Below are 13,249 nucleotides of genomic sequence, written 5' to 3' on the forward strand. Positions count from 1 at the left end.
CCTGCCTACCACATGGGAGGTCCCAGGTTTGGTTCCCAGTGCCTTCTGGGGAAGACAGGCAAGAGAGCAAGCTGATGTGATAGGCTGGTGTAGCAAGATGATGCAATAAGATGACACAATGAGATAATGCAACAAGGAAACAAAATGGGAGACACTATGAGCAGAGAGTAGAGGTGGCTCAAGTGATTGGGCACTTTTCACCCTTGTGGGAGTTCCTAGGTTCGGTTCATGGGTGCCTCCTAAGAGGAAGAAGAGTGGACACAAAGATCACGCAGAAAACAGACACAGAGAGCAGACAACAAGCGCAAACAACAAAGAAGAGGGGGAAAATAAGTAATCAAAATAAATCTTGAAAAAATTTATACATAGAAACTATTATGAGCATTCATGGCATCTAAATGAATATTAATATAGTATTTTATAACTTTTCAGGAAAAATTTTTTTTTTAGTTTACTTAAAAATGAGATGTTTTCTCAAAAAAATCCATTTTTCTGCTCTAATAATAGGCAATATCTTGTATTAGACCTACATTTTTCCTTTGTTTGTTTTAAAGTTCATCCTATCTTTACAAAAGTCTTTTTAAAAAATCATTGAGTTTTGAAAACAAATGGTCTTGATTAGCAAATATAAGTTCTATGCAAAATAATGGCTTTCAAAATAAATGCTTCTCAAAATCTTGGGGTCGAATAAAAATTGAATTGTGTGTATAATGATGCTATATTATCTTTTCAATATTGAAATGTTTAAATGTAATCTATAAAAGTAAATGTTTAAGATTAGCTAAATATCTCATACTTTTGACAATAAGATAAATATGTAAAATACGAAAAAGTATTAAAATAAGTTACAACTCTTCCGTAAAATTACTGCTGACCTTTTAGTTTCCAGTTTTAAAATGGAGAGCTTAACTCTTTATATTAAAGTATATGATTTCATATTAAAATCTAATCCTGTGCAACATAAATAGACATACAAAACTTTTTACATGCTTCTCAAATTTGAAAGTATCTTTCTTATAATAGTGATAGAAACCCTGGAATTGATATGTATATGTATTTTGTTAGGTTTCTGTGTACAGATATTTGAAAATGTAATACTTGTGAGTCTATTAGTATCTTAAGGTTACTTACAGTTTCATAATCATACCAGGTAGCATCAGGAATGTATGCACTCACTGTATCAATTCCCTAAAATGCAGGGAAGGAAATACATTATTTTCCATTTCAATTCTTAGCAGAAGAGAATTAAGCCAAATATTAAGATGTGTTTTCAGAGTCAAGGAACAAAAACCTTCCTCTGTACTGTAACACTCCAATATTTCCTATAAATACTAATTAAAAGGCTATTTTACCTATTTTAAATAGTGTCACCATGCAAATCAAAAAATGCTAACAGACAAACATGAAATTAATTTTGGTAGCATGCATGAATTTATATTGTAACAAACTACATGCTGATTGTGAATGTGACCAAATTTTTTTTTTATATATTGCATGGACACATTGAGTTTTAAATAATACATAATAACCAAATAACTGACTCCACTATTTTTTTGACATTTTCATGTGATCAGCAAATACCTGTTTTTCAAATTCCCTTTCATTTACAATTTAGCAAAAGTTCAATGTGACATCTTTTTAAATGAGAATTCAATGCTATTACTCTAAGATTAGATTTTTTTAAGCTGGAACTTTTTCTTTATTAGAGAAGTTGTAGATTTACAGAAAAATCATGCATAAAATACAGAATTCCCATATATACAGCCCTATTACTAACACCTTGCATTGATGTGGTACACTTGTTGCAATTCCTGAAAGAACATTTTTATAATTGAATGATTAACTATAGACCATCATTTGCATTACAGTTCACTATTTGTGTTGTATAGTCCTGTTTTTTTTTTAATTTTTATTCTAGTAACATATATACAATCTAAAATTACTTTTTAACCATATTCAAATACATAATTCAGTGCTATTAATTATATTCCCAATATTATGTTACCATCACTACCATCCATTACCAAAACTTTTTCATCACCCAAATAGAAACTGTAAATTGACACACTAACTCTCCATTCCCTATTCCAACCCAGTCTCTGGTAACATATATTCTAGTTTTTTACTCCATAAACTAACTTATTCTAATTATTTCATATCACTGAGATCACATAACATCTTTCCTTTTGTGTCCGGCTTATTTCATTCAAATGATGTCTTCAAGGTTCATCTATGATGTCATATGTATCAGAATTTCTGTCTTTTTTTACAGCAGAATTATATTCCATTCTCTTTTTAAGCCAACTTAGTATTCCAGTTCAGCCATATCTGCTTCCAATAGCCATATTGTTTTTATAAAATTGTATAGAAGTATACCATTCATATATGAACATGCATTAAAAAAGTGTATAGTAAAAGTTGTGAACTTAAAAACAAACAAGCATATCATCATGCAGGCCTCCCATATATCACCCTACCACCAGCACTTCGTATTGTTGTGAAACATTTGTTACAAATTATGAAAGAGCACCATCAAAATATTACTACTAACTTTAGCCCAGACCTTACATTTAGTGTATTTTTCCCCCACTTCACCAGATTATTAAGATCCTGTATTAGTATTATGTATTATAGTCTATGAAAAAGCATTCTGATATTTGTTCTGTTAACCACAGGCCATCTTTCAATGGATTCCCTGTGTAATACAGCCCTACGCATTGTACACTCTATTTCATGTACACACGCAGTGGCTCTCTTTTTCATCACAGTTGTGCTGTCATCACCTCAATCAATTTTAGAACATTTTCATCATTCACAAGGAAAAATCCCATACCCCCTCTACACCTCTATTTTTATCCTTTAGACTTGATTGAAGGAGAATATTAATTTTATACAATTCTCCTGTCTGCAGTTAGACATTATACATTTCATGAGTATACATGTACTTAATATTTTTACAATTATTTGAATTTTTTTACATTTTAGAATTCGATTAAACATTTATCAGTTGAAACAGTTGATTGAGTAATATCCATTACTGGAATGTTTAGTGATTTAGTTAGGATTTGGTTATATGTAATTCCCTTCAAGCAATAAATTTCTTAGACATGTAAAACCTACCGGTTTTAAGACAGGAGTTATAAGTAGTGAGGGGCCCCACAAGAACTCAAGGTCCTCAACCCAGCTATTGTCATCCTCGTAAAACCTAAAAGTAATAACAATGTTTAAGACATAATGATAACAATAAATTACTTTAATTTCCTTATTTGTTTCATTTTGGGTTGTTCCCTTCGATTGTTTCTTAGATTAATTTTTACTTGCTTGATTTGTCAAGTTTAATACATAGTTCTTACTATCTACACAGTTAATCTCACAGGAAGGGAGGAAGGGAAGAGGAAGAGAGAAAGAGAGGGAGAAAGGTAAAGAAGGAAGGGAAGAAGGAGGGAGGGAGGGAGGGAGGTCATCTGGTACTAAAAAACAGCCTACCACATATGATAAAGTTACTTATCAACAATCATTCTCTTTAACTTATATTTTCCTGTGAGGTAGATTCATAAAGTAGCAGAAATATTTCATAGTCTACATTCTTCCCCTTTAAACTTTTATCTTATAAACCCTAGTTTTCATCTGAATTTGAAAATGTCTTAAGTCATTTCTTGAGGAAAGGACCTACTCTGGTCTATAGTACAAAGATGTGCACAAGTCACATTTTTTGTGTGACTGCAATATATTCTTGATCAATATTTAGTTTATTTTCACAATATTTTCTTGATATGTTTTTCAATAATTCTGTATTTAATGTTTATTATTACAATACTTCCCTTATATTTTCCATAAATCTTTTTCCTTGTAAATTCTATTCAATTCTCACATTTTTATTTTAATTTTGTCCTATATGCTGAATTATATTTATTACTAGTATTCTACAGTTCATCAAAGTCATTACTCAAATATGAAAACAATCATCAGAAATCGACTTGATATCTTGACTTATCCCCACTAATCTTTTCAGCAGTTGTCACCATACATCTTTAAAAATATTAATGTTCCTAAATATTGTACTCACTCATGAAGAAACGGCCTTGCTACTGTTTCTCCAAACCTATGGGCTTTATAAAACAGAGTATAGAGGAAAGGTAATAATGTATAGCGGATATTCAAATAGTGTCTCGATGAATTAACCAAAAGAGAGTTCTGTCCAAAAAAAGCAGGATCCTGATGCTGTGGGAATAAAAAGAGAAATCAAAATAAGAAAGCTAATATATAAATGAAAATTAAAATGGAATGATTTTAATTTGTTTTAAAAATGCAATCTATTAAAACTTAACTTGTTTATAGGAGTTCAAATTGCCCATTTCATCATCAAAGGGCATGGATATTTCAAGTTTTTGTGTTTTCATTTGGATATGTATTTCTATTTTTTAAATTTTTTTCCTTCTTTATTTTCTTTTAAATATTACATTAAAAAAATATGAGGTCCCATATACCCCCCACCTCACCATGCCCCCCCCCTCCTTCATCAACAGCCTCTTCCATCATCACGGCACATCCATTGCACCTGACGAATACATTCTGGAGCACCACTGCACCACATGGAAAGTGGTCCACATTGTAGTCCACACACTCCCCCAGTCCACCCAGTGGGCCATGGCAGGACACATAACATCTCTTCAGGACCACCCAGGACAACTTCAAATCCTGAAAATGCCCCCACACCATATCTCTTCTTCCATCTCCCTACCATCAGCAGCCACTGTGGCTACCCTTTTCACATCACTACTACAACTTCTTCCCTTACTAATCACAATAGTTCCCCAGCAGAACACTAATAAGTCCACTCTGATCCATACTCTATTCCTCCATCCTGTGGACCCCGATATAGTTATGTCCAGTCCCCCTCTACATCAAGAGGGGGCTTAGATTCCACATGGATGATTCATGCAATTCTCCTGCTGGCAGCTGTAGGCACTCTTGGCTCCCTGGTGTGGTGGTTGACCCTCTTCACCTCTCTGTCAGCTGGTCAAGGTAAGTCCAACAAGCTAGAGGGTAGGAGTTGCAAGTCCGCTGAGACCCAGGGCCTGGCCATCACATGGACAGTCCAGAGATCCAGGTCTCCTAAGTATACACCAACCCAAATGCCAACCACAGGTCCAGTAAAAGTAACAGAAGTGATGTGTAGATCCGCCAAGTGAAATGGCAAAGACCAACAAAGATGGATGGTCCAATGATGAGCCCTTGATACTGATGGCTCTGATTATGAGCCTGTGTGCCTGAAATATGAACTAGGCCTATAGCTGCATGGTGCCTAAGAGTTACCTCCTGAGAGCCTCCATGTTGCTCAAATGTGGCCACTCTTTAAGCCAAACTCAGCATGTAGATGCATTGCCTTCCCCCCAATGTGGGATATGACTCCTGGGGATGAGTTTCCCTGGTGCCAAGGAATTACTACCAAGCACCAGATGATGATGTAACTAGGGGTCAACTCAGACTGGCAGAATATCTTAGCCTACATGTAATATCAGGTGTTAAAAACTGCTTTTTGACTTTGGATAATGGGGAAATAGCAAGGACAAGTGAGTTTATAGTGCTATGAGTCTCCAAAAAAAAGTCGGGAGGTCATCAGAGGGGTGATGCTTATGCATGCTTCAGCAGGGTACCAGAGACAGCCTAGATAGATGGACATCCGGGTGCTGGTTCTCCTGAGGGCTGCAGAGACCCACAGGTTCTATGGTCATGGCAGATGGCTCTGGAGTTCAGGGCCATGTCAGTTCGCCCTACTTTGAAGTTTGTGTTCCTGAGTGTGATGGAGTTGGACTCAGATATGGATATGTGTTTTAAATAAACTTTATTTTGAAATGGAAATTTCATGTACACTGTCAAAAAATGAAAAATATTTTAACAAAGCTGAGTTTTCACCTATATTAATTGTGTTAGATTGACTTATTGACTCCAATTCTTTGCCCTTCCTTCTATGCACATTCTTTGCTGGGTAACCTTCTAGCAGTTCCTACCACCAAAGGTAGAAAGTGGGTAACTCTGCACTCAGCCATGTAGCATACTGTGACCAATAGAATGTTAGCACATGTGACACATTCAAGCAAGGGCTTGAAATGTGGTAGCATGACAACTTGCTGTCTCACTTCTTGACATTAGAAGAATTATCCTCAGATAGTTGGCTGGCCAAGAGACATAGGAAGCAGTTCTGCCTGTCTAGCCTGCAGACTTGCAACTTGAAATACAGTCTACTTCCTGAGTTCAGCCTAGATTAGCTGACCTCAGCCAAGAGGCAGTGATGGGAGCAACTCTGCTCAGATCTTCAGTTTGGATGAACAAAATTAACTGAAAATTCCAGTTGCTGCTACCCTAGATCCATCACCATGTTCATTTTCAGACCACACTTCGTTTAGGTTGCTCCCAGCCAGTGAATGAGCATGGTGGGAGTAGTATGCAGGTTCATTCTTAGGAGATATCAGACTCTTCCAACAGGAGACATTGCCTTGTGGACTCCCACTGGCATGACTGTAACTGTTAAAACGGGACTGTGGTTTGGGGCTTTCCCTCCCAAACCTCCTCCCTTACATGTCTACTTCATGGGTTCGAACCTGCATTGTTGTCTGAGGGCTTTTGCCATTTTCTCTTGCTCCCTGCCCTTTGTCCTTTGAAACTGCTTCCCCAGTAAGTCTCTTTCATTGTACTTCTAATTCTGTCTTAATATCTGCTTCTTGGAGGGCACATATTAGGACAGTATGTGATACAATTCATATCGGTATCTCCTATCACACCGCTTTTCTAGAAAGCACTATTTATGTGTATTAGGAAGTGACAAATCTCTAATGTGCCTTTTAATTATCTTCTATCATTTCTCTTTCCAAGCTGAACTCTGAGTGGTTGTCTCTCTTCTCAAATGTAATTAAGGGCCTGTGTGTAACCACTGTATAAAAGTAGAGTATTTCTTAACTACCAAGTACTTAAATGATTTAGTGAATTAACTGAATTTCATCATTCCCTCTGGAAAATACTCCCAAACATGCCAAATTCTCAGAGCTGGTAAAATAGCTCAGTATGTTCTTGTACTTCGGCTCCTACCATTCAGATGGATGTTTTAAAAGTGTACTTTTTTTTTATTGTTGTTGCTCTGAATCTGTTTATTCCAGTTTTATTTGTTACTGAGGGATTCTTTAATTTCTTGTTTGCTTCCACAAAATAAAAACCGGAAATCTTAAACATTTTTTAGGAAAGCAAAATCACCTGGAACTCCTATTAGCGGAATCCATACTCAAAGAAAAGTTTGGCTCCAATTTAAAATACTAGTGATTTAACATACATATATGTGATTTAAGCTTAAATAAAATATTCATGTGGTTAATACATTGTTTTATGATTTTCTTATTTAACCTTTTTTATATGTATAGGCCTTGAGAAAATAGGACATGTAGCTTTCCTTAAGAATTATGCTACAATATTTCATACCATGTTTCCCATAGATTTAAGCTTAATATTGCCAAAATATTGCCAAAATATTGATGTATTTTATTTCAAAATATGGAGAACAATAGTTAAGCTGTTTACCTGATATCCATCAGCATTATGGTTTCTAGAAAATGGATAAAATGCCCCAAGTTGCATCCACCTTCTGCAAAGCTCTTCTGTAGTATCAATCACAAATCCACAGATATCTGCTCCAACCTAAAGAATATATATACTGTAATTTATACTGTACAGATTCTCAAACTTTCCCAGAACATCACATTTTATGCTGATGATTAATTTGCTTTATTTACAATCCTTTATTCTTTACTATCATCATATTCATTTCCTTAACCTAGTTTCTTTGTTTCCATCTTATGCTCCTCTCTTGCTTGTATCTAACTTATTTAACATACTCTTTGTTTTCTCATTATTTATTTTCTTACGCGGTGTCTTTATTTTTAATTTGATTTTTTGTTTGACATTAACATTAACAAAATGTTTTGTTTGACATTAACATTAACAAAATGTTAATTAAATGCATAAAGGGTAAATTATTTTTTCAAAATATGTTGCTTCTCAATCTAAAACTTGGTTTCCTTGATTTGATTTTTCACATTTATAATAAAATATTTATGACACAAAAAATTGTACAGGCAATATAATAAACACCTATATATTCATGTTGAGTTTATGGAAGAAATTATTCCAAGTAAAATCAAAGCTTTGCCTCATATGAGCCAACATTATACTGCATTCCTCTTCCTCCAAGGTCTTTCCAGAAATAACTACAATCCTAAATGTAGTATTTACTACTTAGATGCATTTCTTAAGTTTTTCTTATATGAACATTTATTTCTAAATAATATATAGTATTGCTTTGCATCTTTATAAGTCTTCTAGCTGCCATGTTGCATGCTTTGCTCTGCATTTTACTTCTTTCTCTAAGCATCATTTTTATGAGATTGAGTTAAGCTAATATAGCTCTAGTTTCCTATTCTGTGGACTCCACATATAAATATACCAGAGTTTACTTATTCATTCTCTATTGATGGATAGTTGGGCTACAAACAAATCCCCACTATGATAAAAAATGTTTCCATTATATGCAGAGTTCCTTTAATAGTTTAAAAATTACAGTACTCTTATTTATGACATATATACATAGGACTAATTTTCTGGTTATTGAAAATATACATCATCTATCCAAAAGAGGTCATAATAATTTATAAACACAACATAAAAATTCCTAATGCTCCAGTTTCTTGCCAATAGTTGGAATTGTCACTTCTTTAATTTTTATCAGTATAATCTATGTGAAATATATCTCACTGAAGATTTTACTTGCACCTCTCTGAATACTAGGGAAGATGAAACTTTTTCATATTTTTATTAGGACCAAATGGGTTTCTCTATCTATAGAATTGCCTGTTTGTTTCCTTGTTAATTTTTCTATTTTTCTTGTTTTCTAAAAGTATATAGAACCTTTTACATTGAATAATATACTCATATTGAATATAATAATTTATTGGCTATATGCCTTGAAGATACTATTTCCCAGTATGAGCCTTGCTTTTTGTAAAAATATATTCCCCTACTCCAAGGCCTTATATTTTCCTCTTATAATTTTCTTCTACAATGTTTAAAGTTTACTTTTCACATATAAATCCTGAATAAACCTGGAATTGATTTTTGTGTATATTATGATAAATGGATCTAATTTATTTTATTTTTTAAATGTCTAATTAATTTTCCATATGAATAGTTGATACTTTCATCATTGATCTCTGCCTAAAACAATTTTTCATAAATTTATGGATGGGCCTATTTCTGAGCTCTAATTTTGCCACACTAGGGTATATTAGAATATTTTCACATCAGCAGCCAATATCATTGTGTTAATTGTTAATTGCCCATATGGTTGGACAAATCCTCATGCTCTTTTCTTCTCTAAACAATAATTGCTTCCGCATAAAGTTTAAAATAATAGGTTCCACAAAAATGCTTATTGTATAAATTAGAATTCCACTGGATTTGGATAATATTTTTTGGAGAATGTATATTCCTGGTATACTAATTCTTCCTGTCCATGAACATGGCATATCTGTGATTTACTTAGCTCTCATTTAAAACTATCATAAAAGTCTTACCTTTACTTTAAGTATTATTCCAGGGTATTTTTGATTAATTGGTTGTAATGATAAATATCATCTCATATTAAAACACATTCCAATATATCTTTTTCTTTTATTTTAGATGAATCTTACAAAAATTGGTCTATTTTATCAAATTTTTCAAAGAACCAATTTTTTTATGACAGTTTTTTATAGACACTTTGCTTTCATTGCATTAATTTCTTATTTTCATAATCTACATTGATGCTTAGGTTTATTCTGTTTTGTCTTTCTAATATTTCATTCATGACTTCAATCATTAATATTCAACCATTCTTTGTTTTTAATCTAGTCATTTAAGGCTATCAGTTTTCCTCTAAATACTAATTAGCTGAAATCCCACTAAGTTTGATATGAAGTACTATTGTTATCATTTGGTTTTAAGTTGCTTATTTCAATTCTTTTTTTTTTAACACCTCTGAGTAATTTGTAAATGTGTTTTTAAATTTCCAAATGCAAAATTTTGTCTAGGTAGCTTTTATCTTTTTTACTTCTTGATTTTCATTTTGTACAGTTTATGTGAAGGAAAGAATAAATGAAACAATATAACTCCCTAATATATTTTAAATATTTGTGTTATGTTGTATCATTTTATCTTGAATATGAACTTTGCATAATTCTTTTTTGTTTGATAGAGACTCACCAGATTTCTTATATTTAAAATTGACAAGTATAAATTTTTTCCCCTTTTTAAATTTGAACCAGTCTGTATCCTTATCTTTCATCTTTTAAGTAATGGAAATAGATTTTCGTTCTTTTTAAACCTACATTAGCAATGTAGTATTTCAATTACATTTAGTCTATTGAAATTTATTCTTATGAAGAATATTTTTTTATTTTCCATACCAATATATTTTGCTTCATATTAGTTACGTAAGATTATACTATGCTTTGTTTATTTTTATATTTATTTCCTGACTTATTAGTCTTGACTGTTTAAATGTCCATTTTCTCCTTCTAATAGTTTGAATGTTTACATTTCATTGATATTCTTATTTCTCTCATAAATTCTTTAAAAATGAGATTGAATTTTTATAGAATACATTTTAATCATTTTAAAATATCATTAAATTATAATACCAAAAAGTAAAGTATAATTGAGAGTTTTAATAAATAACATTGATGCAACTGCTTACCAAAGGCATTCCAAACAAACCAAACTCCAGCATTCCAGTGATAGACCACTCCATTTGTTCCCATGAAGCAGTGTTGTCTCCTAACCAATGTGCAGCATGTCTACCAGTTCCAGCAAAAGTTGACCGGGTGAGAATGAAGCTTCTCTTATTAGGAAAAACTTTTTCTAAAGCTCTAAAAAATGTCCAAATTAATAGATAATATTATTTTAAATATTAATTTATTTTATAAATTCTAAAGCTTATATTACAGTTCCCATAGCCAACATATAATATTTGCAACCATTTTTTCAAAACTTTAAATCAATTTTGTATTTGCCTATGTATATTTGCTTAGTTAAATACATTCTTATCAAACACAGAGGAAGGAAATATTTTTTAGAAATGATCCAGATTTTGAATAATTTCCTTAGGCAAAATAAATAAACAAGCTTTTGGTACCCACTCAAAATTTGGGTATGAAATATATGGCTTAAACTTATTGGAAATCTTTTTAGAAATATAAAATTTAGTAATCTAAATTTGAACTTAATACATTTGGTTTTGGAGTGTTATGACATTCATCATATCTTAATAGTTTTATTCAACTATTACCAAGTAATATTTGAGTGACACTTACTGAACATTTTTTAAAGTATTTATTAGTTGGCTGGTTTCTAGAAATCTATCAACTCATTTCACCTCTATTGATAGATACTTGGTTCTGATTGACAATTTTTTTCTCAAATGGGAAATAATTGGGAAAAATATAAAAATATAAAATTATCCATACTATCTTATTAAAAATAGAATAATATTCTCAATTATTTTACCAATATTATATTCTGTATCCTATTGGACCATGGAGTGTTGTTTTTTCTTTCCTTGAATTTGTTAATTTAAGTTCTTCAATGTACAAAGCTTTGCATTTAAAAGGCAGAATCACTTTATCAAGAAAATACATGTTTTGATATCATGTTATAATTTGGCACCAGATAAACATGGGTATTCAATTTAGATCATAGTCGTTTGGTTATGAGAAAATGGCAAATTTATTGAAACCCGGATGTGGATTTTATTAACCGTTGAATTTTAGAACCATATGCAATACCTCAAATTTTGCCATCAACATATGATTGATACCTTCTTTGTTTTGTATCATGGTGATTTTTTATGCACAGGTAGCTCATTTTATTCAAAAATTACTTTGGGAAGATATCCTTTAGAAAATTGCATTTTAATTGAAAATTTTGTTTTAGATAAAAATAAAGACCTGTTCTAGGATCATCATTCTCCTCGGCCAATTTTTAAATTCATACTTAGAGCACAATTATAGTGTGAGATGGTCAATTAAATTAAAAAATTGAAGAAAAATTTAATTCCAAAAATTAAAAAAGGAATCAGTTAAAGAGATTCTGTTAAATATTTAGATCATGTAGTTCAAATGAGGTTCAAATTCATGAACTTTAGTAAAAGAACTGATGTTTTGAATGTCAAATTTTTAGCTTGAAAACAAGGCATGCTGCTATCCTGGGTTGTTTTTTCTTTCTTTCTTTCTCTTACCATTTTCTAAGAAAATAGATATGTTACAAAAATATATATTTTCAGACAATATATATAAAATGAATTTTGAATGAAATTGCACTTACTTCTCTGTGGCTATAGACATGCTGTATCCGTAGAGGCTGTGAACATCATATTGTTTCCCCCAGTTTTGCAAAGAATCCATGCAAATTGTTTTGGAATACATCAGTTTGTCGAGAATGTCTTAGAGAAAATATAGAAGAAACACTTAAGAGATATTTTGCAATCTTAAAGTTTACATTTCTTTATATGATGTCCTATATAATGCCATATATAATAAAATATAATGAAAGAGGAAATGTAATTAAAGTAAGTTCAAATGAGCTTAGAAAAACCATTAGATCTGCACTTACATTAATAAACACTCTGCTTCATAGCTTCAATAATAACTATGTCCATAGGGAAAATAGCTTTTACGAGGTAGATATAAATATACACATCCGCATTGCACATTACATAATTATTTGCCCATTTAAAGCTTTATAAATGGTTTATTTATATGTAACCTAATTCTAGACATGTAGACATATGTTATACAACTACAAACCATAATGTGTTTTCATGAAATTACATAATCCAAACTTCGGCTTTTCAGGTTTCTATTGTGTGTGATCTGTAGGCTTAGTAGTGTTACAGTAATTAACATCTTTCTTCAACTTTTTTTGCTTAATTATTTTATCCATTTTAATGGGGATAACCATGTTTTTCAGAAAATGTGAGATATAACTATTCATATTAAGTACATTTGAATAACTGCACATATTTACAGCAAGGTATCCATGAAAAACTTTTGATCACATGAATTATAATTTCAAATGAATTTTATTTCTCTTAATTAATTATTTAATTATGGAAATTTTATCAATGTAAAGATAAATCAATATACTCCACCAACATTTAAAACCATGTTCC

The 13,249-nt window shown here is 31.8% G+C and overlaps 1 protein-coding gene across 1 annotated transcript in view; it reads right to left on the reverse strand.

Moving 5' to 3' along the window:
* SI (sucrase-isomaltase) overlaps positions 1-13,249 on the reverse strand; it is a 94,898-nt gene that overhangs the window by 56,121 nt on the left and 25,528 nt on the right. Inside the window, exons 15-20 of the mRNA XM_058295221.1 lie at positions 12,403-12,520; positions 10,778-10,949; positions 7,570-7,686; positions 4,067-4,221; positions 3,121-3,205; positions 1,132-1,188 (exon numbers count right to left, since the gene is read on the reverse strand). Of these exons, the coding sequence (XP_058151204.1) occupies positions 1,132-1,188; positions 3,121-3,205; positions 4,067-4,221; positions 7,570-7,686; positions 10,778-10,949; positions 12,403-12,520 (704 nt within the window). The remainder of the gene's footprint in view (positions 1-1,131; positions 1,189-3,120; positions 3,206-4,066; positions 4,222-7,569; positions 7,687-10,777; positions 10,950-12,402; positions 12,521-13,249) is intronic.

This window comes from Dasypus novemcinctus, chromosome 4 (assembly GCF_030445035.2).
Source record: "Dasypus novemcinctus isolate mDasNov1 chromosome 4, mDasNov1.1.hap2, whole genome shotgun sequence".
Lineage (NCBI taxonomy): Eukaryota > Metazoa > Chordata > Mammalia > Cingulata > Dasypodidae > Dasypus > Dasypus novemcinctus.